Source organism: Didymosphaeria variabile (assembly GCF_027946475.1).
Source record: "Didymosphaeria variabile strain IMI 356815 chromosome Unknown scaffold_3, whole genome shotgun sequence".
NCBI lineage: Eukaryota > Fungi > Ascomycota > Dothideomycetes > Pleosporales > Didymosphaeriaceae > Didymosphaeria > Didymosphaeria variabile.
The window spans coordinates 576987-600628 of NW_026611622.1; the positions used below are offsets into that span (position 1 = coordinate 576987).

At 50.8% G+C, this 23642-nt stretch overlaps 9 protein-coding genes across 9 annotated transcripts; 5 read left to right on the top strand and 4 right to left on the bottom strand.

Moving 5' to 3' along the window:
- Positions 1 to 895: 895 nt before the first annotated feature.
- On the top strand, positions 896 to 3044 carry N0V89_003538 (uncharacterized protein; the record flags this gene model as incomplete). Its single annotated transcript, XM_056212339.1, has 7 exons — positions 896 to 898; positions 951 to 1540; positions 1597 to 1920; positions 2018 to 2051; positions 2339 to 2355; positions 2408 to 2537; positions 2589 to 3044. 7 exons carry the CDS (start codon positions 896 to 898, stop codon positions 3042 to 3044), a joined length of 1554 nt encoding a protein of 517 aa, XP_056072647.1.
- Positions 3045 to 3597: 553 nt separating this feature from the next.
- N0V89_003539 (uncharacterized protein) lies at positions 3598 to 6853 on the top strand (the record flags this gene model as incomplete). Its single annotated transcript, XM_056212340.1, has 5 exons — positions 3598 to 3668; positions 3723 to 3872; positions 3936 to 4409; positions 5541 to 5618; positions 5710 to 6853. 5 exons carry the CDS (start codon positions 3598 to 3600, stop codon positions 6851 to 6853), a joined length of 1917 nt encoding a protein of 638 aa, XP_056072648.1.
- A 597-nt stretch (positions 6854 to 7450) lies between these two features.
- Positions 7451 to 9406, bottom strand: DBP9 (ATP-dependent DNA/RNA helicase; the record flags this gene model as incomplete). The annotated part of the gene is made up of 4 exons (XM_056212341.1): positions 7451 to 7623; positions 7680 to 8131; positions 8218 to 8413; positions 8464 to 9406. The coding sequence occupies 4 exons, from the start codon at positions 9404 to 9406 to the stop codon at positions 7451 to 7453; spliced, it is 1764 nt and encodes a 587-aa protein (XP_056072649.1).
- A 2462-nt stretch (positions 9407 to 11868) lies between these two features.
- Positions 11869 to 12960, top strand: N0V89_003541 (uncharacterized protein; the record flags this gene model as incomplete). Its single annotated transcript, XM_056212342.1, has 1 exon — positions 11869 to 12960. One exon carries the CDS (start codon positions 11869 to 11871, stop codon positions 12958 to 12960), a length of 1092 nt encoding a protein of 363 aa, XP_056072650.1.
- Positions 12961 to 13962: 1002 nt separating this feature from the next.
- Positions 13963 to 14774, bottom strand: GPI11 (Glycosylphosphatidylinositol (GPI) anchor assembly protein; the record flags this gene model as incomplete). The annotated part of the gene is made up of 2 exons (XM_056212343.1): positions 13963 to 14367; positions 14457 to 14774. 2 exons carry the CDS (start codon positions 14772 to 14774, stop codon positions 13963 to 13965), a joined length of 723 nt encoding a protein of 240 aa, XP_056072651.1.
- A 396-nt stretch (positions 14775 to 15170) lies between these two features.
- Positions 15171 to 16206, bottom strand: tsn1 (Translin-1; the record flags this gene model as incomplete). Its single annotated transcript, XM_056212344.1, has 7 exons — positions 15171 to 15389; positions 15446 to 15531; positions 15584 to 15692; positions 15743 to 15876; positions 15928 to 15981; positions 16027 to 16063; positions 16123 to 16206. 7 exons carry the CDS (start codon positions 16204 to 16206, stop codon positions 15171 to 15173), a joined length of 723 nt encoding a protein of 240 aa, XP_056072652.1.
- Positions 16207 to 16717: 511 nt separating this feature from the next.
- Positions 16718 to 17462, bottom strand: N0V89_003544 (uncharacterized protein; the record flags this gene model as incomplete). Its single annotated transcript, XM_056212345.1, has 2 exons — positions 16718 to 17403; positions 17459 to 17462. The coding sequence occupies 2 exons, from the start codon at positions 17460 to 17462 to the stop codon at positions 16718 to 16720; spliced, it is 690 nt and encodes a 229-aa protein (XP_056072653.1).
- A 2690-nt stretch (positions 17463 to 20152) lies between these two features.
- On the top strand, positions 20153 to 21849 carry N0V89_003545 (uncharacterized protein; the record flags this gene model as incomplete). Its single annotated transcript, XM_056212346.1, has 3 exons — positions 20153 to 20316; positions 20363 to 21584; positions 21640 to 21849. The coding sequence occupies 3 exons, from the start codon at positions 20153 to 20155 to the stop codon at positions 21847 to 21849; spliced, it is 1596 nt and encodes a 531-aa protein (XP_056072654.1).
- Positions 21850 to 22491: 642 nt separating this feature from the next.
- HSP31 (plasma membrane heat shock protein) lies at positions 22492 to 23331 on the top strand (the record flags this gene model as incomplete). Its single annotated transcript, XM_056212347.1, has 3 exons — positions 22492 to 22791; positions 22856 to 23150; positions 23207 to 23331. The coding sequence occupies 3 exons, from the start codon at positions 22492 to 22494 to the stop codon at positions 23329 to 23331; spliced, it is 720 nt and encodes a 239-aa protein (XP_056072655.1).
- Between the last annotated feature and the right edge of the window lie 311 nt (positions 23332 to 23642).

Below are 23642 nucleotides of genomic sequence, written 5' to 3' on the forward strand. Positions count from 1 at the left end.
ACAACGTGCCAGTCATTGCCTCCATGATATACTGAGTGGGCACCGTCCAGCACAGTCTGTCCAATTGCAGCCGGGGTGATGGTTTCAGCCACTCCATCCGGAGTTGGCTGGTCTTTCTGGGAATCGGCACTCCTTGACGTTTCCTTTTCTCCTTCACTTGCTGAAATAGAAGCTCGATCAGGAACCAGTCGTTTAACCAGACGCTCTAAATGATCGACACGCTGCCGCATCGCACTATCATCCCCTCTGCGACGGCTGACTGGTGGCGCGGCATCCTTATGTCCGCGGTAGTTGCATGCGTCCTGCTGAGCGCGCGCTATGCAGTTTTGGCACGGCTTGTCACGATTACATTTCAATATGTGTGTGCGTCAACGCGAGCTCACGGCTCACAGAACCTGTGAGTACTTACTTCCTGGTTCGACAAGGCTCGCACGACAAAGGAATACGAGTTCGTCGATGTGTTGGCTGCATGTTGGTTGTAGAAATCACCCCTCGCTGAACGATGGCAAAGGCGACCCACAGGATGACTCAGCAAAGAGACTAGACTAAAGCGGAAGCCAGGGTTCCTCCTGTACACGCTCGCAAACTGATGGATCACAGCGAAGTGCCACTTGGGTTGTTCATTATGTGTAGTCTTGTTCCTTGCATAGAGCATGATATCGAAGCTGACCTCCCGCCTGCGCCCCGAGACGCGTCAGCCACGTGACTGACACGCTTCAGCTAAGTCCGCGGACTTTCGGTAGTCGTCCGATCTGAGCTGTGCCTGGCTCAAGTCCATGGCTTTGCTGTGTAGAGAGGGAAAGAGTTTGCGAATAACAAAGAGTATAAACATGGCTGCCTTCGCTCAAACAGCGGACGCTTTGATTCAGACAGTTGAGCTTGAATAAAGTTGATCATGGTAAGCTTCGAGACGCAGAGCCTTGCTTTGAAGTCCTAACAATTTCCGGCAGCCCACAGCAAGGGACTTCTTTTACACGCAATATTTTGCCAAAATTCCCAAGCCCGCCGCTTCTTTCGCAGATAAGACTGTCATTGTCACAGGTGGCAACCGCGGACTCGGCAAAGAAACAGTGAAGCATATTGTTCGCCTGGCGGCCAACAAGGTCATTATCGGCTGCCGCAATGAACCACACGGTCAGGTGGCAAAACGAGAGATTGAAGCCATCACCAAATGTAAACCCGACATATTGGAGATCTGGGAACTTGACATAGAGTCGCCTCAGTCAATCCGAAGCTTCGTTGAGCGCGCCAATCAATTGTCTCGACTGGACGTCTTGATCAACAATGCTGGTATCTCAGCCTTCAATTTCAAGGTCGTTTACGACACGGAACGTACACTCGCTGTCAACAATATCGGGACGTTCTTGCTCGCCTTCCAGCTCATCCCGAAATTGAAGGAGACCGCTCGCAGATACCAAGTAACACCTGTCATGACTACCGTGGCGTCCGCTCTATACGATGCCGCCAAGTACCCCGAGAATCATGGAGACGATCTTTTTGGTTGGTTCAAAGACCAGTCGCACGTGAATAAGTTCAACCAGTGAGCACATTTTCCAACCTTATTCTCATGTCCCGCGTGGACTCTAACCATACCAGATACAATCTGTCCAAATTGCTGCAGATATACACAATCAGGAAGTTGGCCACCATCGTTGATCCGCCCACGACGACCAATGCACATCCAATTGTTATTAACGCCATGGATCCAATGTTCTGCAAATCCGATCTTGGGAGCGAGGTCAAAGGCGCTATCAAGGTTGCCGGTGGCGTCTTTAGATCACTCACCGCTCGCTCCACTGAGGAAGGATCACGACTCATTGTAAAGGCTGCGTCAGCAGGTCGGGAAACGCACGGCCTCTATATGCGTACCGGTGCCGTGCAAGAATATGCCGCGGTAGCGAAGGACGAGAAGAGAGCTACGTATGTCTGGGATTCACTTTGCAAGAGGCTGGAACAGCTCCAACCGGGCATTATGCACAATTTACAATAGGTAATTGAACTGTCTTTTCCACTCCAGGTGGATCACACACATTCTGTTCGAGCACATAATAGTGAGTAAATTGACTTTATGGGCGCGCCTGTTCTATTCTTCGAATGGTGCATAATGCGATTTGATCGCAATGTCGTCACTGAAAACGTTCACTCTCACCTTTCGTTTGCAGGCGTTTGCCGAGGTGAAACCTGCCAGCACCTTAGTAGCTATTCAACGTCTGAATTTGGACCGCCTCTCCACCAAACCTACCTCCACTCCTGTGAGGTATCTCACAAATTAGTTCCTTCCTTTCTCCACACGATGGCGTCGGAACTGACAGCTCTCGCAACGCTGACGCCCAAGCAGAAACATGATCGCTTGAAGTATGTATCTGAAAATTTTCCGCTATCAGACAGCGTCGCTGACGGGTCTTAGACTGTTCGAGTCCGGAGCGATCGCGGATGTGACACTGCGCATTGCCGAAAAGGACGAAATCCTGGCTCATAGAGCCATCCTTGGCCCCGAGTCAGAAGTGCTGAGAGAATTGTTTTCTCAGAAATCTCACGTGAGTAGGAACGCAGGACGCATCTGATCTTTTAGAGCTAAGGGTCAACAGTATGATGAGCACTTCTTTATCCTCCTACCGCCAGACACCTCAATGAAAGCACTCAAAGCCTTGGTGCGCTTCTGCTATTGTGGAGACTATCCGGGGACCGCTACACTTCTTGCGACTGTCAAAGAGAAGGCGGAGCTTCACTTTCAAGTTCATGCCTTGGCTAAAACCTACAATATAATCTCACTTTGCCGTCACGTCGCAGTTCGAATCGCCCGCGACTGCAAAGAGTGCCACGCTCACGAGGTGCTTGATTGGGTTAAACACCTGCTGGATCACACCGAAGCCAGTATCCGAAAAGCCGGTGTCGAAATATTGGACGATTACTTGAAGCAAGATGCCCGTAGTTACACAAGCTCTGATGACTTCGTGGATATTAACATGGGAGATCCGGACCTGAACAAGCTACTGTTGAGCGCCATCTACAGTAGGGCGCACGATGACGGTGCCGACATATAGAGCCGCTTGTGAATAAGCGCCAGGCTTAGGAAGATACCTTGGTTGCTGGCTTTGGTATTTCGAATAAGTTGGGCGTCCAGAAATATCTTGAAATAGAGTTGTCAGGAAACGTGCCTCCTATGGTCGGAAGTACTCGACTGCATATCGCAGCTGGACGGAAATTTCCTTGAAAATGTATCGATGGGAATTTTTGGGATGGCTTGTACACAGAAATGGCGATCCAATACAGCTCTTACTCTCCACTCTCCATTCAGAGAGATGTTCTAGGTTTTGAGTTCTGTTCCCATCACATCGAAAATGAGCATTGTGACGTCCAAATGTTGCTCTTGGCATTCATTTTCTACAAAGTGAGTATGCTCACCTTTCTTTTCGTGTCGTCTTCGCGGCAGGCTTTGGTCTAAATTTTCTTATCCGGTTCCTCTCACTTTCACAATCACCTTCGCTTAGCATAGTACTTCACTTCCTGCCTCCACCAGAGGCTTTCGAAATTTCTTCGCTGATCGCCTTGGACTCCCACATAACATCCGCAACGTCGTGGCCGATAGAAGTCGCCATGTCTTCCGGTATCATGGTTGCCGCTGCAGGCCAGGAGACAAAGTCAGGTTCAAAAGACTTCTACGCCGAGTGAGTTGAAACTGCGACCTTGAATTGCTGCTAGAGCGCTGACATTGAATCTAGGCTCTTAAAGACGGGAATGTTCTCTGACCTCACCCTCGAAGTGGCGGGTCAAAAGCTCAAGGCGCATTCCGTCGTCCTGGTCGCAAAATCACCTTTGTTCGCCGAGCGTATCGCAAAATTGAAAGAGGTAGGCAAGCGGGAAGGTGCTTTGTGCCTGGAACCAACCTAACATGGCCGCGACTAGGATCGCACAATTACTCTGTACACCGTAAGCACTATCCTTGAGGTACGCTCAATCGACATCGTCAAGAACGCCCTCTCGTACTGCTACACCGGATCTTACGCCGTTCCAGGCTCGATGCCCGGCGATAATCGTGCCGAAACCACCTCCGAGGTTCGACTGCATGCGGTCATCTACATGTTCAGTGATTGTCTCAAAATCGCAGGACTCTCAGAGCATTCGCTGAAGGCGTTCTCCACGACAGCGACGCGACATCTTCAAGATCCCGAGACGAAGAAGGCCTGCCGAGGAACCATCAAGGCTATCCTAAGCACCGGCGGTTCAACGCTTGTCGACAATCCTCAATTCTTGGAGACGGTCTCCCAGCTTCACGGCTTCGATTTATTTGATGAGTCGTCCACCTGGGGAGAGATCAAGAATATCGTTGGATATGCCGCGACAACAGCCGACAAAATCTCTACCCTCATCGATACCAAAGGAAAGATTCATAATTTTTCATCATGGAAGTGCCCCCGTTGCGGGACCATCATTCATCTTGACAAGTCGGGGAAAGATACATCGCCCACGAGCTGTGATAGACCATGCCCCTACTGTCCTGCCTACGGCAATGACATGAAACAGGGACTCACAGTGACATTGACCATGTGGAAATGTCCTTGTGGGGCGGTCTGGCGCACCGATCGTACCCAGACACAGACAGATGTTCTGGTCGACTGTCCTAGTTGTGTATCCGGTCCTCGGTACTGTCTACAAAAAACGGACGTATCCGTCGCGGTGGACTTGGAGTGGATCTGTATCCAGTGCAAAGCACTCTGGCGAGCAGATGTGGTGGTCAATTCCTGCTCAGAGCCGGAGCTGAAGTCGTGTATCTGCTGTCCGAAGGATATTCATGGTGTCTAGAACTTGTTGAAAGCCTACTTTCATACCTGGAGCTATACGCACATAGTGTATCTTCTAAGCATATCAATGGTGCAGCTTTCAAGCCTTGGGTGGAGATGTGCGCACATTCATGTTCTCGGATAAAACCTTGAGATCAAAGATCGTATTTCACTTCTCTACAGCAGCTTTGAGCATCCACGGCCACTCAAAGTACGAGGATGCTCCATTGCCATAGTTCCACACTTAAATCAGCTCAAGGGTTCTTGACTGTCCCGACAGTGTCTCTTTAAACGTAGATTCGAATGTCGATTACTTTCCCTATTGACTAGTCTGTGGCACGTCCAATCTACTGCACTCAAAGCCTCAAGCCTCCCGGGTACACACTGTATGTTTCCAGGTCCATAGAGGCTGTTCAATAATACTTTTCATCAATCAAAACAAATTTTCTGCGTTTACCATCGATAAAGAAAAAAGGCTCAGCGACGATGGTCTTGAAGATGTATGCAACATTTATCGATACCGCTGTAATTCACGTCCGCATTTCACTACCACCTAATTTTACAGGACACTATTTTAGGCTTGTTGACTTGATCACTTACTTGCGCCTTTACGTGGCGTCGTAGCTTTCGTGGCGCAAAGTGAAGGCAGGAAGGCTCTGCCGCTGGTAAACGACCGCTTACCTGACGACTTACTGTCCCTGTTTCGTCTCTAAAACACTTCTCACTCCGTCTACCCTCTGTCCCTCAAATTTTCCTCAGCTCGAATCTACCGTACTCCGTCATGGCGGGATCAGTCCAGCGTGAAAACTGGACACCACCGAAAGACTTCAACAAACAGTAAGTACTCATTAGGAAAACCCCACAATGTTTAGTATGATGATGCATAGCGGGGGTACTTAGAGTGGAAGATACTGACTGTGTACTCCAGTCTCTTCAGAACCGGCATGTTCTACGACGTCACTATCGAGCACGGCAAAGGCCACGTCTTCAAGGCGCATTCAACAATTCTCTCAGCAAAGTCCTCGTGGTTTGCCGACCGTCTTGTTGGTCGTCCTTTCATCGACCGTATCCGAGTACTCGGTCATCACCCGAGCGATGTCAAGCTGTTTGGCCAATTGTTCAGTGACACTCTCTGTAATTGCGTCGTACCCGAGAACACGGCACCCTGCGCCTCCTGGGCTTGTTTTCTTGAATTGCTGCAATTCTGCTACACCGGAGAATACGTACCGGTGGTAGTGGAAGATGCAAGCAAGATCTTCTACCAATGTACAAAGCACGTTTATCTGTACGTACTAGGAAAGCGGTATGGCATCCCTGACGGATTGCCGCCTGCCGTGGCATTCTTCGCCATTGATATCGACCGCGTCAGAAAGACCAGCATTGACAACGCCATCTCTCTAGTCAATGCGGTGTATGAATCGCTCGGTTCTGACACGGACGATGCACTCGTCGCTGAGGCGAGGAAGATAGCAATGCGTATGATAGATAGCATGGATGTGCGTGTGTCAGATGAAGATATCTTGAAGATCAAGAAAGGCCACATCAAAGACAGGATGCCCAAAGCGAGCGCCGACCTATTCGACCGCGGTTACGAACCTCAGTTCCTCGCAACTGGGAACACTTTCACCTCTTCGACGTCGCAACGTAGAGACAGCGATGCCTGCTTCCGTTGCCGCATCGCTACGCCCGTCAAGGACACCCGTCTCTGTCGCCAGTGCACTGATATGCCTGTTCTGGTATCGAACGTAACTTATGCGCCCAAGTACCACCAGAAGACTGGTAATTTCTGGGGACCACCATTGGCAGGCACACGTCACAAATTCCAGGCCGGTATGACGTGCACTTTTTGGGCATGCATCGGATGTGACAGAATTTGGCAGGGCCAGGGATTGCACCAATCAGAGATTGAGATGAAGGAATGTCCGGCTTGTGACCCAGAGGGCAAATATACCTATCCCAGGGATAAGAACGGGGTGCGGAGGATCTACTGGAAATGTCACAGCTGCCTGACAGTATGGGTAGCACACGATTTCGAGCGCAAGAAGATGAGCAACATGGACAGTTGTGTGTGATGCCCTAAGAAGAAAGGGTAGAAGGACAGCAAGGCGATGCAGATGAATCCGGCATTGGGTAACATGATCTGGATGTACGACCCAGGTCCCTTCATGTCGGCATTGGATTCAGCGGAAATATCTTCACTAAGAATCAAACACGAACATCGGCACACCACCTGGATTTTGTAGCTCTGTACCCGTTTCTCAGGGTATCGACATCGTGGCTGGGTGGTGCAATGCGGTAGCTTCGACAGAGTCCTCATTAGGACCGAATGACGCTATATCTTTCAACGAGCACAATTGCATGTATTATTCATTTCTTCCTTCTCTTAACCATATGAGCCTTCACTCACACTGCAGCTTTGTCGTCAGGTAGAACTCAAGTTTATCTTCTCCACTCACATATGCCCACTCCGTGCAAGCAGCATCTACCCCTCTGTTTAGTGTACCACTTCTCACGATTCCATCGCAAACACACCACTCAGAAACCATCATGACCTACACCAGCAAGACGATCATGATGCGCCAACAGCCACCGACTCTCAGAATCACGAGTTCAATGCCATCAGCTAATTATCGGGACTACCATTTTATTTCATCTACTTCCTATTTCCCCTATTTCTTCCCCTTGCCCCTCGCGTTAAACGTCTTCAGCGGATCAATTTTGCCATTCCTGCCGCGCACCACCTTCTTCCCCTTGCCCTTCACGAATCTCCTCTTCGGTTTGTCCAAGGCCACGAAGCCGATGTCCTGCGGTTTCTTTCCACCGGGAAGTAGGTAATCGGGTACTGTGACACAGTCAGTTGCTACCCCGAAAGTCAAGAATAGTAGATAGGGAACGTACCATGCTTAAGATGCGGCTGAATGCGCGCCGGGTGGTTCAAAGTCTGATCATGCCTGAGGTGCTCCAATTCCTCTGGGTTCTCCTCAAAGTATCTAGACAGCTTTTGGGACTTTGTAAGCTCCATGCGGATTTCCTTGATGCGCGCCTCGCGCACGGCGATCCTTGTCACGGCCCTCAGCGCGTCTGCAAAGCGATAACGGAACGGCTCCAGCCTCTTCATGTCGAAAGTCCAGTCTTCTATTTTCTGGCCTGGTTGCTGGTGCTTGTCAATCTTCTTCAGGATCTCTTCGTCGTTTTCGGAGCCAGCGAAGGTGGTGCTCTTGTGCTTGCGGTACTGGTCCTTGGGTATCATGAAGGAGATCGCGGTACCGCTCTTGCCGGCGCGGGCCGTCCTGCCTATCCTGTGGAAATATGCGCGATATGTTGTCGGCAAATCGAAGTTGACTACGCAGCTAGAAGAAAGTCAGTGCTTGTCTCATGTGTGAGGGGATGGTCCTTTGGTAACAAGGTACGACCCTTTCATAGTCGGGCGACTCACCTAACGTCACGGAAATCAATGCCGCGCGAGACTCCAGAGTCCGTCTTGCCGCCTTCGAGCTTGGCTTTCTTCTTCCGCGGGCGAGATTCTGATTCCGAATCTTTGGTGATCGAGCCTACCAGCTCGGTATCATCCGAAGTGATCAGAATGTTGTATATGTTCTTGTTGAACTCTTCCACGATATGAAGCCGCGATGCTATGCGATCTTAGTATCGTAACATGATTTTTATACGCAAGACTACTTACCGAGAGGGAGTTCGCTGTTGAGCACACAGCTCTTGATTGCGAACTGCTCGAGGAATAGCTTTAGCCGGTAACTGCGATCGGTGTCTCCGACGAAAACGATCGTCTTCCCTCGAATAAGCTGCAACTTGAATAGAGAGTATGCCAGCAGGAACTTGTCTTGCTCGGCACATGGAATGACATATTGCTTAACCAATTGCGCGTCCTTCTCAAGGTCGTCCAATTTCAGTATGACCGGGTCTCGGCAGAAAAGTGCTTGTACGGCTTCGACATCGGTACTGAGTGTTGCGCTCATGAGGAAAATCTGGACACCCTTGGGCATGTTCTGCGACACAATTTCCAGGTCGTCCTTGAACCCGTATCCGAATATCAGATCGGCTTCATCGACGACGAGTGTGGCCAGGGACTTCAATGATAGCGCTCCAATGTTCGCAGCCGCCCGTGCGGGTGTTGCTACCACAATGTCAGGAAGCTCGGCAAGCTTGGCCCGCTGGACGGCGTCTGATTCTTTGCCCGCCAGATTCTGGACTCGCACATCTTGACCACAGTAGGCGGCGAGCCTTACAGCCAGTCTCGAAACTTGCAGAGCGAGCTCTTTCGTCGGAACGAGTATGAGGGACGACGTAACGCGCTTTTCTGTGCGACGAAGTATTTTGTCAAGTATAGGAAGCAGGTACGCCGCCGTCTTGCCGGTGCCGGTGCCAGACCTAGCCAAGATGTCTTTTCCCTCCAGTGCTAACGGTACAACCTTCTCTTGTACGGTTGTTGGCGCGGACCATTTCTGGTTTCGAATGCCCTGGAGCAGGCGGGGCTCCAGGCCGAAGGACGAAAACGTGGGCTTCTCGGTCTGTTCTTGGGTATCATCGTTCTTCGTCGGTGTTGCGGAGGGCGAAGACGGCTCAGAAGCCTCTGGGACGTCGTGCGCATTGAGCTTTCGCTTCGACATGGTGTGCGTACTGCGGTGTAGCGCAATTGAGATCGCGGGTCTCGCCCTGAGTGGTGTGGGAGTCGAAATCGGTGGTGGGTTATGTTCGCTTTGCCGTTGCCGTGTATCTATCCCCTGCGACTGGGAAGAAATTTGAACGGTGGAGGCTTGCAAGTTTGAAGTCGCTGCTCACGAGCGTTCGGTTCAAAAAAGTTCACGGCCGACATCTTTTCCAGTTAGCGCGGCCCCGCCACGGGGCTTGGCACTCCACGCGCCGCGCGCTAAGACTCGTGCCTCGACATTTCCTTTCTCATGCTCAATTCGACACCTCAATGTCTATTCCTCTACTTCAGACCGTTCTTGAATGGATCTACTTCGGCTGTTGGGCCAGCAGTGCTATTTACTCCGTTATCCGCTACGACGGCTGAACGTATGGAGCCCTAGGTCAATTGTTCGCGTATAGGACAGGTTCTAGGTCTTAATGATATCAAACGGTTCTTCCATTTCCGATCATGACACTTGCGCCTCTGTTCTCTGTCGTTCTCTTGTTTTCAATGTCGTTCTCCCCTTTCACCAACTGTCGCTGTCGAACCAAATGTTCTTTTTTTCTTGTCCTCAAGAATGAGGACGGCAGCGCTGGTCGCACCGCCACAACGTGCCATTGCGTGGAGGCTGAGTTCAACCGTGTGCTTACGATATAGGGGTCAGGCTTCTAATGTACAAAAGATTTTACTTCACTGATGGCCGCCTCGATCACCATAAACGTTGTCGTACATATTGTTAATGATCCAGTATGCCAATTAAGCTACGTGACCTTCACAAAGCATCTGCGCCTTCGCCGCAACAGCCATTCAAGTACAAATCGCTAGGTAAACGACCATTACGTGCATCTGTGCCTGCTATACGCCTACTACACGTTGTCTCTGGGCCATCGGAGGAAGCGATTGCAATTCGACTAGGCTGGCACTTCGGCTCGGTTTCCACGCAACGAAGGAGTCGATCCCAAAAAGTCTCTCAAAGCCAAGATTTCACGGAGTATCGGTGCGTCTCGTATACGTGGGGCGATCCCAATGTGCAACATCAGATTCTTGTCAATGGTCACCCTTTCTGGGTTCGTGAGAACCTATATCGGTTTCTGCGAATGGCTCGCGAACGATTTCCGGATCAGGCACTCTGGATCGACGCCATATGCATCAATCAGGACGACATCTCAGAAAAGAATCACGAGGTCCAACGCATGTCGTCTATCTACAGTGCCGCAAAGGAGGTGCTCATCTGGCTTGGAGAAGAAGGCGATCTGACCGGAACATTTCAGTGGCTCAGTGAGGGTGACTGGAGGACCTGGCATTGTGCACACGAGATTTCTCTTGAAGGAATGTCGCTGATCTGCTCCAACGTGTATTGGAAACGTACATGGATCGTGCAGGAGGTACTTCTGGCTCAGACCGCACGCGTGTTACATGGGCTCCTCGAGGTGCCTTTTCGCAATCTTTGCACAGCGCTGGCTCTATCAGAGACTCATTCACTTTCGGCTCCCGTCCAATTCAGTAGGATTGGAACGGGTGGCACTTCGCTCTGGAACCTCCTTCGATTATGCAGGCACTCTCAATGCTTCGACAAAAGAGATCGTATCTATGCAATTCTTTCGCTTATCCGCGATGGATCGACATTCACTGTAGATTATCAAGAGGATGTTCTTTCCCTCTTCTGGAGAGCAAGCCAACATTTCCTTGCCTGGCAGGATGGTGAATACATATCTCGGCTACGGCAAGCTCTTGGACTCGAGTGGGACACAATACTTGAAGACGCACGACACAAGACCGTGTCCTTTCCCGCATTAGTTTCGTCCTTCCCAGCGATTAAGTCGACGGCCCGGCATCGAGTCCATTTTCAATCAACAAAATCAGAACATGGACATGTTGGGAACGTCGGTGCGCGTCTCAAACAACTGCTCTTGTTTCGAGAACTGCATTGGTTCACCGAAGTCTACTGCAATCACTGTGTGAGAATTTTACACGTAGAGCGCGAAGGGAACGTACTTTGTCTGATCCGGGATGATATTACAACAGAGCTCGAGGGTGGCATTACGAACTCTGGTATCTTGGCCAAATACTCCCACTGCCTGGTACATAAGTCTCTCGGTATCACGCTATTCCCGTTCACAGAAGAGAGATATGCATCTTCCGCTGCCTCTGTCCATGTTCCGGGGGCTCAGCTCAATGTCAAGTGGCGCAACTTCAAGGAAATATTGACGGCGATCCCTTTTTATTCGACCAAACAACTGCAGTTGCGTTTGCCCGCATTTTGGGTCTTGCAACAACTAGAACGTCTCGAAAAAGAGATGCCGCGCTCGTGACTTCTCTTTCCAAGATTGTCTTGGCCTCAGAAACCGCAGCAGCGTTGTCCAATGGACCACCGAACGTGGCTACCACAAGGGAGCGACGAACTCACAATGTCGGTGAGGTCACCACAACACACATTCAATGAAAGCACATACATCTGCACAATGCCGTTTCCTCATCTTGCACAATGGCCAGACAGGTTTGCGGACTACAAGAGACACATTGCCTCCTTCATCATACAGCAGAAAAGGCAAAGTTACCTCAGCACCAAAACAACAACACCAAGCTCAGAGCCTAAAGACTAACGCAATGATTAAGATTGACGTTTCCCAATGTGACGATTCGCAGAGCCGATCAGTCCTTAAGAAGCAGCTCCACAACAGCATCGTCAGGCGTGAAAGGGTCCTTCAAGGCATTCTCAAATCACTCGATGAATCCGAGGACTCGTACCGCCTTCAAGGGACGCTCTACCATACGACCAACCTCCCAGCCCGTACCTCGTCCCACACGAGTCCTGATGCTCAGCAACGCCTCCGAGCAGCATTCCTAGACTTCGAGGTCTGGAATAAACCATTGCTTGAGATCCGCGAGCTCGCAATCAAGGTGCTATGGGAATGTCGGCCCAACGGCACGCTGGAAGCTCTGCTGGAGCGTGAGAAGGCGGCGGCTGCTCTGTGCATTCCGTTGCGAGAGGCGATTGAGGCTCTTGAGGGTCATAGCGACGACCTGTACCTGTTAGAAGCCGTGAACAACAACCTGACTCGCTTTAGCTGGTACCTCTATGATAATGAGGCCGATAAAGAGCGTGGTTTCCGCCTACCGGCTGACAAGGGCCCCGAGTGGGAAGCCTTCCGAGAGTGGGTCTCTACACTCCCGGAAACGCGCAAGTCGATGTCTGACAAGCATGATCCTAGGTCATTGGACGTTCTCGCGAGCGAGATGCTGTATAAGCATTGCCCAGTGCTGTGGGATGGGCATCGGAACGCTCCTAGGCCTGAGGTGAGTGCCGAACCTGGGAACTATGATGTTTTCTCGATGTCTGACCTCGAAGCACTCATGGGCTGCGTCAACTATGGCTATGGCGGTGGCGGCGGCTATAGCGGTCCAGCGGCTGGCGTCTTTAACGTCTATGTCGCTAAAGTGCTCAATGTTGGTGTAGTTGATTCACGCCGACGTGCGGCTTTGGTGGCTAGTTACGCCAACGCTCCTGAGGCCAATGGAGAACCTCACTGAGGATGAGTTCTACTTCCCACGGGATACCATCTTCGGTAACATCCCGATTGCTTCCCCCCGGGGGTAAGGTTTTCAAGTTCTTATCTCAGTAAATCGTGATATTGCTTGTGCAGCATTTTCGCGACCTACTAATAATTCATATCGGTTGATTAGCATCTGCATTTCACTTCCACCACGCCATATCAATAGAATGTCAAAACAAAACTTGTGCCACATATCTACATTATGCTTTCGTGACTTGACTTTTAGTTGTTGACAAGCTGGGGACCTGCACCGGACCTCTCACCAGAGAAAGAGCGCAGTCGCACCTCCAACCATCAAGTGGAACACGAGATATTCGCCATTAACGACCATTGTTAGCTATGATTTCATCACCATCGAATGATATAAACAAATCTCACGTTATCAAACACTTCGCTACTATACAAGATTGCGTTTAGTTGTCTACACGGCGCAGAAAGTGTAATACAGCACGATAATGGAAGCTCATCGCAATATTCACTACTTACCATGAGAGTAGCACGTCATTGTGGGCCGCACAGATGTCATGAATATACGAAAACCAATGTCAATTAGTCAAGTGAATGACCTACAAAAACGCTCAGCAATAGACTTGCCAACGCCCAGGACAGAGCTCAACTCTGTCAACAATACCCCAAAGCTCAGGAAGAGGCTGTCTATCTGCTCGTCGACCGACGGGAGATCCAGCTCCATGGCTTGCTTTGACCCTTTTGCTATCTTGATGTGACAGTGGGACTTCGTGTTCCATATGTACCCATTTATTAGGCTTGCGGTGAAAAGACACAATGTTCCTTGATATCGATGCCAGAATAGCAGCATTTGCTGTGATGGCGGCACAATGCTGCTCAACGAAACATGTAAGTCATGGATAACCTCCAGGCAACACATCACAAGCTTGCCCTTGGCTGGCACACATCTCGGTTGTATGCTACATGGTATATTCATACTCGTCTCACAGCTACCCACTCTCCATGCCTTCGTCTATTCAAACATAATCTTCTTCCCCTTAAAAACCAATCCTCCAAGTAGTTTTCCCACCGCCCACCCAACATACGCCCCACTAACAATCGTAACCGGCCACTTCTGCCACTCCCTATCCCAATCCAACGGTATCGGAATTGCGCCCAACCACGCGCCTACCACCGTCCCAATCATCCCACCATACACCTCATCCACGGGCCTCAACAGCGCGATGATCTCCCTCCAGGTAGCGCCGTCGACGCCATGTACGTATACGAGCGGCAGCGTGGAGAGGAAGGAAATGTGTGCGCCAGCGAGGAGCGTGTGTGCGTGGTGTGTAGTAAGCGGGGCGCCGAAGAGGACGAGGGTTGCGGTGAGGAGCGGGGTGGAGAGGATGGTGGCGGTTATGAGGGAGAGGAATGCGGGCTGTTGTACTTGTCAGCTTGCATGGCCTCCATTCGCTTTTATCCCAGCTGCGACACATCTGCTCGTCATGCTGGAGGGGTATGACCTACCACTATCGTCTTCGCAAGGCTTCCCTCGACCTTCTTCTTCTCCCCTGGCTTCTTCTTATCTATTACCGGCGTCGCTGTGCCGCCGGTCGGCGGTAGACATATTGCTACGTATGCAATCTGTAGTGCGGCGAGCGGGATGAGGGTTTTGATGAGAGCGGGGACAGGATCTGCGACGATGGAGGGAAATTGGAACGCATAGATCGAGAGGACTAGGATCGGATGTATGTGCGTGTATAGGCGAGCTGTGTCGCTGTTCAAGATGTCAATGGGGTGCGCCGGCGGGCGAGGCTTGGTTTGCGAGGATATGACAGTAGCCATTGAGAGGGGGCCCGAGGCCGGGAGCGGCGATGGTGTGTAGACTGGTGTTGCTGTGTAAGAGGTCGTAAACCAGAATACTCCTCTTCGTGGGCGAAGAATTGTTGGTGCTGTTCATCAGTTTTCTGCATCCGTCGCGTCGATGTCGCGAGTTTCGGAAGTTTCGCGGAAACCGCGGCCGTGCTTGGGCGTGTGGCGGTGCACTCAGCCAGCAAGGTGTTATTATCGTTGCAAATGTTTTGAACCCTCAGCGATCAAATTTTGGCTCTCTTTCAGGTTATAACACCGGGATTTTGAACATCACTTGACGTTTCTCTCGTCGTGAGTGATCACAGCCCAGGGTGTGGTTAGCGCCACGATCCCTGCGCCACACGTTTTTCATACAGCACCACCCCCTCCTTACTCGCCCTTCTTCGGCACCAAATTCCTCAGTGACAAGTCGTAGACCACATCCTCGACATCCTTGACCCTGTACTTCAGCCCATCGCTCTTCCTCCGTAAGATATCATTCTTCAGGTTCAGGATTTGGAAGCCCGCAAACACATCCTTCACGAACTGGTTGATGAGCAGAGGGCGCTCGTAGTCACCCAGGGTGACGGCATTGCGCGCAAGACGGGTCTAGTGGGTATGTTAATAATGTATTCCAATGATAAAGGAGAGTGTAAAGGGCATACCAGCTCTTCCACAAGCGAGGTGAGTGCCAGAAGGTATTCTTCGATGGTGATATGAAATTCGTCCTTGTCCTTGAGATTGGTAGGTACTGCGAATTATTAGATTACATAGTATCTACGAATGTCAATGGATGTGCGTACCTTTCAGGACCTCGCCAAGCTCCTCGAGCGTGAGCAGGCGACCGCATTTTGCCTCGTTGCCGTTGTAGTCCTTGCCACCGAGCCAAGCCCAGAACAAGATACCTTGTAGCTACGATGAAATCAGTGGACGTTCATTTAAGTTGTTAATTTTGAACATACCGCATCCTGCACCTGTCGGGACCACATGCTGTTGAATTTGTAATAAGGCTGCTTTGACGCTGCCTGTGCAAGGTTTCCAACGGTCTCGATGGCATTTTGAATGGATTCTTCGGAGGCCTTCAGAACGCTAGGGACTGTATCTCCTGTTAGCGACGCGTCTCAAGGGTGCAAGCGTTGCAACGTACGGTCTGCGTAAGGTGTCGAATGCGCTCTTGAAAGGACGAAGGAGATATTGCGATCTACGAAAGGTTAGCCACATATCCTTTCGCTGGGCAATTCCATACTCTGCTTCTCCAGCGCCTGGATGATGTCCTTGAGCTCCTGTCGCGCTGTCAGTACGCTGTCACGTGCGGCTCGGCTAGCGGAATGTGTGCGCTCACATCGCGGACGGCCGTATCCTCATCGACCTTTGTCTGCAGGCCCTCGAAGATGGCGGGATCGATCATTCCTGAAGGTGCCGACATTTTGAACAGTTGTTGTTGTCGTCAAGGAAGTGAAGGAGAGGTGCCGCACGTCTGAAAGTTTCGTTGTGGTACCTAGCAAACAAAAACCTCGCCAAAAAGCAGCGACTACCGTCACGCATCACGCCGCCACAGCACTACACCTCTCGCAAATATAAACCCAGACAAAACACTAGATCTGCTTTTTATGGGAAACTTTAAAGTCGTATACTGCAACATGGCTTCTAAAGATAGGGTTCATTTGTTACCATCATGACGTGCATCCGTGAGCAACGCTTTATGCAGTGTGCATCACTGTAGATTAGGGTCACAAGTTTCAAGATATCAATCTACATATGTGCTCTAGACCTAGTCCCATTTAAAGATAAATACTTCATGTTGTCTGGGTTGAAAAATCTCCTTACTCTTTTTACCTATCTTCTTCCCCATCCCTTTCCGTACAAAATTCTACGTTAATGTGGCGCATCGAACGCTATCCCGATACTGCCAGAAGGGAGGCTCAGGTTGTGAAAGCTCATTTATCTCGCTCTTGGAATGGTGGCTGTTCGTCATCAACATCATTCAGTTCAAGCTCTTGCGGTCGTTCTGAAGTGTCTAACTCAACCGGCACTTGGTTGATCACATGGACCGCCTTAGGATCCAATTCCTGCCGCTGGTTCTCGGCAGGCATCTCGTTTCGCCATTTTCCAAACAAATACCACTTCTTGTTTGAGTGTACCTCGTCCCGATCCTCCATTTCTGGAATGGGTTCGCTCTCATGCGGTTCGTTAGCCTTTCGCGACTTTCGTCTTCTGTATAAAACCAGTGCTCCAATAGCTGCGATGACGACGGCGCTTGTAGTAATTCCGACCCCAATGCCTGCTTTAGCCCCAGTACTGAGACCAGCGTTATCTGCGGGCGTAGATGGCGGACTGGTTTGTACAGGTAGACTGGGAGTGCTTGCTGCAGTGGGCGCGTTGGACGTGGTTGTAGCAGCGGTCCAGGTCCTATTATACCGCTTCGCCATTGACGAGACGTAGTCCACTGGAAAGGACAGTAAGTCCTGTTCTTGAAAGCCAACCACGATAGGGTCTGCGCCTATAAACCCGGATGTTGCGGTAGAGATATTGGAGAACGTGCTGGTCGAGTAGCCGTCCGCTCCATAAGTATCAGCGACGAATGCCCGGCCTGCGTATTCATATGCCGTTATTGCCGCGCCGTCTATGGTCGTTGTGAAGGGAGTGAAAATCGGGAGAGGCGTAGAGATGTTACTGACACATGCGCTCTCCCACTCGGCTCTGAAAGCCATACCACTGGATGGTCATTTTGTCAGCGAATTGTGGCACAGTGACTCTGTAAGATGTAATCTACCTCTGGCAACAACTCGCTTCGAACCTAGTCGCAACGCTTCCTGACGTAGTCGAATAGTGGTACTCCGTGATTTCTGCGACAGTCTGGCCCTGGGGACATATGCCCGGACTATAGTGATTTGGAGCGCCATGAGGCTGACAGGAAATGTAAGAGGCATCGTAAAGCGCGCCAGAGCTTGTATTAGGTGGATTCGTACTAAAAGCGACGAATGTTCCAGAATACGGGGCTGCTCTCCCGGTCTCTGGCGTTGTGATGATGGGGGCAAAGGTCGGGTCACTTGTTCCACGTCGTATCGGTGCAGGCGTGCCAACCGGAGGATCTGGGCTATTTCGAGTCGTTTCTAATATTGCGGTGATGAGATCTGCCATCCATCTGTTGGAACAGCCCGACGGAGGCGTCCAAAACGTGGTAAGGGTCGGTACATTTTCCACTTGGTAGGTGGGTAGATCTGTAGTGAAGATAGTACTATGGTACCAATCACGCTTAGAGCCGATTGTTGTTACAGTTCCCTCTGATGTCCCCTCTTCAACGGGAGCCCCAGAGATAGGCATGGCAGGCGCGCTAAGATGCCTCAGCAGGTAGGCTGGGCGACGAAGAGGGTGCGATAAAGGCTGGGCTGGAGTGAGCTTATATGGGTCAATGGGTCCGCATGACGTCCGCTGCAGCATATAGTATCTGCACACAGCGCGTCAGACGCAACAACCATCCCGATGCTTCGCAACGAGGCCGACCAAGCAATGATAAGAATTCGTGAACACGGTTCTCTTAACAAGAAACAGAATAGTTTTCCCAGCTTCGTTCTACTAATCTCTGTGTCGTCCGCTTCACGTTTAGGGGAGAAAGCACAAGGACAAGGTAGCGCAAGGCTGCGATTTCGAAGAGGCCGGCTTGGCTGCAGCTTAAGTTGTGGATGGTTCTTTGCTGCCATCACTACATCGTTGTTGGCCTCCGAGGCTACCAAATATCAGGTCTGACCGATATGAAGCACCAACCCAGGCATTGAGTGCTAGATCCATCGAGTACGCTTCAATCTTCCTTTGTCATCGGTGGGTTCGTCTGTAAACTGGTTTCACCCAAAGCGAGGCTGGGATGAGGGGTAAGCTTCGCCGTTCCTTGTGAGGCCTGGAAAAAGCCACAAGGTGTCCGTAATACCACTGCGCGCCTCTACACTTCGTTAAAGCGTTTGCATTCATTTAGCATCAGATACCATGGCACAATTAGATCTAGCCAATCAGTGGTATCCATAGCCCATTAGAAAGCTCGACAGCAACAATGAGACTACCCTATCAAATGGGCGTCTGTCGTGCGAATTTCTAGTGATGGGACAAGCACATCGATCGAGACGTCTGCTCTGCGCTTTTGCACGTCGTTCTTGTGTCTTCAGATCCTAAGGGGTCAGATCTGACCTGGAGAAATTTGTGTCGTACTCACCAATTGCGGTGTATGTCCCCCTTTCTTTTCGATTTTCCACTATCGCCGCGGCGTTCAGCATTCGCGAACGTCCGGGGAGGTATTATAACACGAGGCTGGAATATTTCGGAGCCGCCGTGGTTATAGAGGGGCAACAATATCTTTCGAAACCTTGTCGAGCGTCCTCAGACAACAGACGCTGTCTCCTTCGGATTTTAAGCTGCCAGGTAGCATCAGTAATGGCGGATCATAGTCAGGGTATGTCGCTGCTCTCAGAACAGTTGTGGCATCGAACAGCATGTGCCTCGCGATATCACTACCGGTACTCGTCAAGCAAAGCCCTGCGTCGATATCCATGCTCTGGGAGTGCAAGACTGGCGGTTGTGGACTGGTCAAGGTCAGAGTGGATTAGCCCCACGGGAGGACGGATCCGCGCAGCGAACAAAATCACGTGCACCATCTTGGCATCTCACCCTCCGCGACTTCCATCTCAACCGTGGCATAATCATCAAAATGGACAGCCATATAACTCATGCGCCTTACGAAGGTGTAGATTGTGCTTTTCACTGTGCCGCGTCAGGCGCCTCATAGCTGTGCGTGGGATGCTTCCTTTGACCCTTCCAGAAAACGTTACTACGCCGTTTCTATGCTTTGGCGCGATGCGCGTCATCGAAAACAGCTTGCAAAATGCCTAAATAGGTTTCAATGTTCCCTTTTCGTCGAGTATTATCTATCTCCAACAACGCGTTTATACAACACGAGAGGCACGACCGGCTGACCGCACCGACTGCCATCTTTAGAACACGCCGCAATACTGACTACTTTCCATCTCGTCCTGATGACAGGCGTTTGACTCGTGGGTTCCCATGAGCAAACGTCTATTGGCGCATTTGGATGGACTCCTCAATACAACAGGCAGCCACTACAGTTTACCCGGTCCGTTGGACCGTAGGGCTGAGAGTATGGGGTACGCCACACGCATTTACTCCAAACTCCATAGTGAGCATATGTGGAAAGCAAACGATTGGAAGCTAATGTGATTTCTTGGTGCCGCATTGCTGCACGGATCGCGTGCTCAGCTCACAGTAGTCTATATACAGCATCCACATGGTGCTCCTGCATTCTTGATCTTCGGCGCCCGTTCCCATTGCGATACCAGGTAATCACTCCCCGGTTTTGTACATTCACTATGGTCGGTAAGGTCCTGGACCTGGGAAAAGATGATTCGCAGTCGGTGTACATCGAAGCGCCCCATCTACGTAAGGTGGATTGGAAACGGGATCCCGGGCTAAGAAAGCTGTACTTTTGGGCGTTTATCCTTTGCATTGCATCAGCTACTACTGGATACGATGCGTATGTATGCTTCACCCTACAAGACCGAGTTCCGCTGATTCGCTAGTTCGATGCTAAACAACCTACGGATGCTTCATCATTTCAACGACTACTTCGGCAATCCGAAAGGCTCGACACTCGGCCTCTTGACTGCGCTCTATTCGATCGGCTCTATCATCTCGCTACCCGTAGTCCCCTTCGTAGCTGATCATATGGGTCGAAAGGCTGCAATAGCCCTTGGTTGCATAGTGATGATCATAGGCGCTTCGATTCAGGGCACAGCAACAGGTCTCACTCGCTTTATGGTGGGACGATCGATGATGGGTTTTGGTAACTCTCTGTCGCAGCTTTCATCTCCATTGCTGCTCACTGAGTTATGTCATCCACAGCACAGAGGTCGTGTTACCGCGACATACAACTGTCTATGGAACGTCGGAGCGATAATCTGCACCTGGCTTACCTTTGGCACAAAGCGGCTGGATAGTAACTGGTCGTGGCGAGTGCCAGCTTTGACTCAAGCTCTCCCCTCGATTGTTCAGCTACTATTCATCTTCTTCATACCGGAGTCGCCACGCTGGCTCGTTGCTCGAGGTCGTAATCAGGAGGCTTTGAACATCCTTGGCAAGTACCACGCAAATGGCGACAACACAGATCCAACCGTCCAGTATGAATTCCACGAGATTCGTGAAACGCTACAAATCGAATTCCAATATCAAACCGGTTCATCCTACCTCGACTTCTTCCGCACACGTGGAAACAGATATAGGCTTCTTCTATTGGCATCTCTAGGTCTCTTTTCCCAATGGTCTGGCAATGGACTAGTGAGCTATTATGCGACGGATGTATACGCCAGCATAGGAATCAAGGATGCGGATACGCAGCTTGGCCTTAATGGGGGGATTACCGTCATGTCGCTGATCGTCTCCGTGTCTTGTTCACTGCTTGTTGACCGCGTTGGACGACGGCCCCTCTTTACCATTGCCACAGCATCAATGTGTGGTTGCTTCATTATATGGACCGTAGCATCATCGCTTCAAGAGGAGAAGCACAGTATACCAGCCGGTCGAGCGGTCATAGCGTTCATCTGGATCTTTCAGTTCTGTTACTCCGTCGCTTGGACCGGTCTGCTAGTCGCCTACACCGTCGAAATTTTACCTTTCAGGATCCGTGCAAAGGGCCTGATGATCATGAATGTCTTCATACAGGTGGCTCTGACAATCAATCAGTACGTCAATCCGCTTGGCTTCGAACATCTGAAGCCCGCTTGGAAGTTGTACACGATTTACGCCGTAAGTACTTGCTGTTCTTGCTCGTCTTCGGGTACCTTTATGCTAACGCGAATAGGTCTGGATTTTTCTCGAGCTTATCTTCGTCTACTTTATGTACATCGAGACGCGCGGCCCTACGCTTGAGGAAATCGCGAAGATCATTGACGGCGACGAAGCTAAAGTAGTTCCCGCCGACATCGAGCGCCTCCATGATCGCGTCAGCTCTCCGGGCCTAGAGAAGGAACATACTATTCGCTACGAAGATATTAAGCTTGAACAACTGTGACCTGGTCATCCTACTTCGAGGACAATATCGTGCATCTGCGTAATACGGATGGATTTCTAGGCGAAGCTAGATCGAATGGGCACATGCGAGCCGACCAATCGCGACAAGCAGGCTCCACAGGTGGTTTCTCACAGGCAGTGCTTCTGGTCGCAAGGCTTCCTATATAAGCTCTGAGTCCGCGGCATGCATGCGCTGCGATACACGCTTGCAGGCTAAACCGGCCCCCACGGCCCTCCCGCCTCCGTAGGCAACATGTAGGCATCCCAACTAGACGACAGCGCCAATGGAATCAGCTTTTCGCTCGCTTGGTCCACTCGAAATGTCGCCAACATATTCATGCCGGCTTCAGGATGCCTAGTAATCCCCAAACCAGCTTATAAAGCCTGCAAAGAAACCATTCGAAGTCGGGCAGGCAAGAACGCGGATCCACTCGCTTATGATGCTATCCTGAATGCAGCACAAAGATACTTCCAGGATGGGAAAACCGTCGTCAGAACCTTTGCCGCCTGATGTAATCCCCAGTTGCAGCATGAGGCGACAGGGAACGACGTAATATAAAAGGCCGCTGAATCTGCGAAATACGAAGGCACTCTTCATCATTTTATCTGGTCCGTATATCATCAAAATCGAACACCACTCGAAATGTCTCCACCCCGCCGCGCCCTCATTGCGGTTACCTCCGCGCATGCCTCGCTCTTCGCTCCCAACGGCCACACAACGGGTGTCTTCATCGGCGAAGCGCTACACCCATACAATGTGCTCAAAGCAGCAGGCTTCGAAGTCGACATCGCATCGGAAAAGGGCACGTGGACCGAGGACTGGCTTTCTCTGCAGCCAGGTTTTCTAAGCGAGGACGAGCGGAAGCAGTACGACAACAAGGAGAGCGATTTCAGGACAGAGATAGACAAGAAGCGCAAAGCCGAGGATCTGGATGGCAGTCGGGTAAGTGTTAAGGCCTTTCGTGGAGGTGAAAATGAACGCGGGGTTGACTGACGACGTGATGCAGTACGGCGTGTTCTTCGCGAGCGCTGGACATGCTGCTCTGATCGACTACCCACATGCTACGCATCTCCAAGCCATTGCCTCAAAGGTATGGGCTAACGGTGGTGTCGTGTCCGCTGTTTGTCACGGCCCTGCTATCTTCCCAGGCATCAATGATGCCGATGGTCAACCCATCATTAAGGGCAGGAAGATTACTGGATTCACTACGCAAGCAGAGCACGATATGAAGATCATGGATGCGCTGAAGAGCTGGGGCGAGCCGCTTGTGGACGAGCATGCTAAGGCTCTTGGTGCTGAATGTAAGCTGTTCCGCCCTTGCGTTGGTCAAAATGAAGGTAGCTAACCAGTGATGTAGATGTCCGTGCGGATGGAGTATGGGATGATTTCCACATTGTGGACGGAAGGGTCGTCACGGGTATGAACCCTCAGAGTGCGAAGAGCACTACTGAGGCGGTGGTCAAGGTGTTTGAGGGACTCTGAAGGGCCTGTTTTGCATCCACCGTGTACCAGGATGACTGGGATGATTTACTCTCCTGACATACTTCATAGAAATGCTTTTGGGTTACTGAGTTCAATCACAACTCAACTTTATCAAAATGCATGAGGACCTTACATCTGTCAAGAATTCGTATCAAAGCCACATTTCTAAATTCCTACAGGTCTAGGCGTTTGCTGGCTAGTGTGTGCTACCCCAGATTATGTTGACAACTGGTCCTTGCCGGAGGACACAGACCGGCCAATGAGGATCCAAGAAATCAGCAGACGAAGCTCAGTGTATACGGCGGATGCGG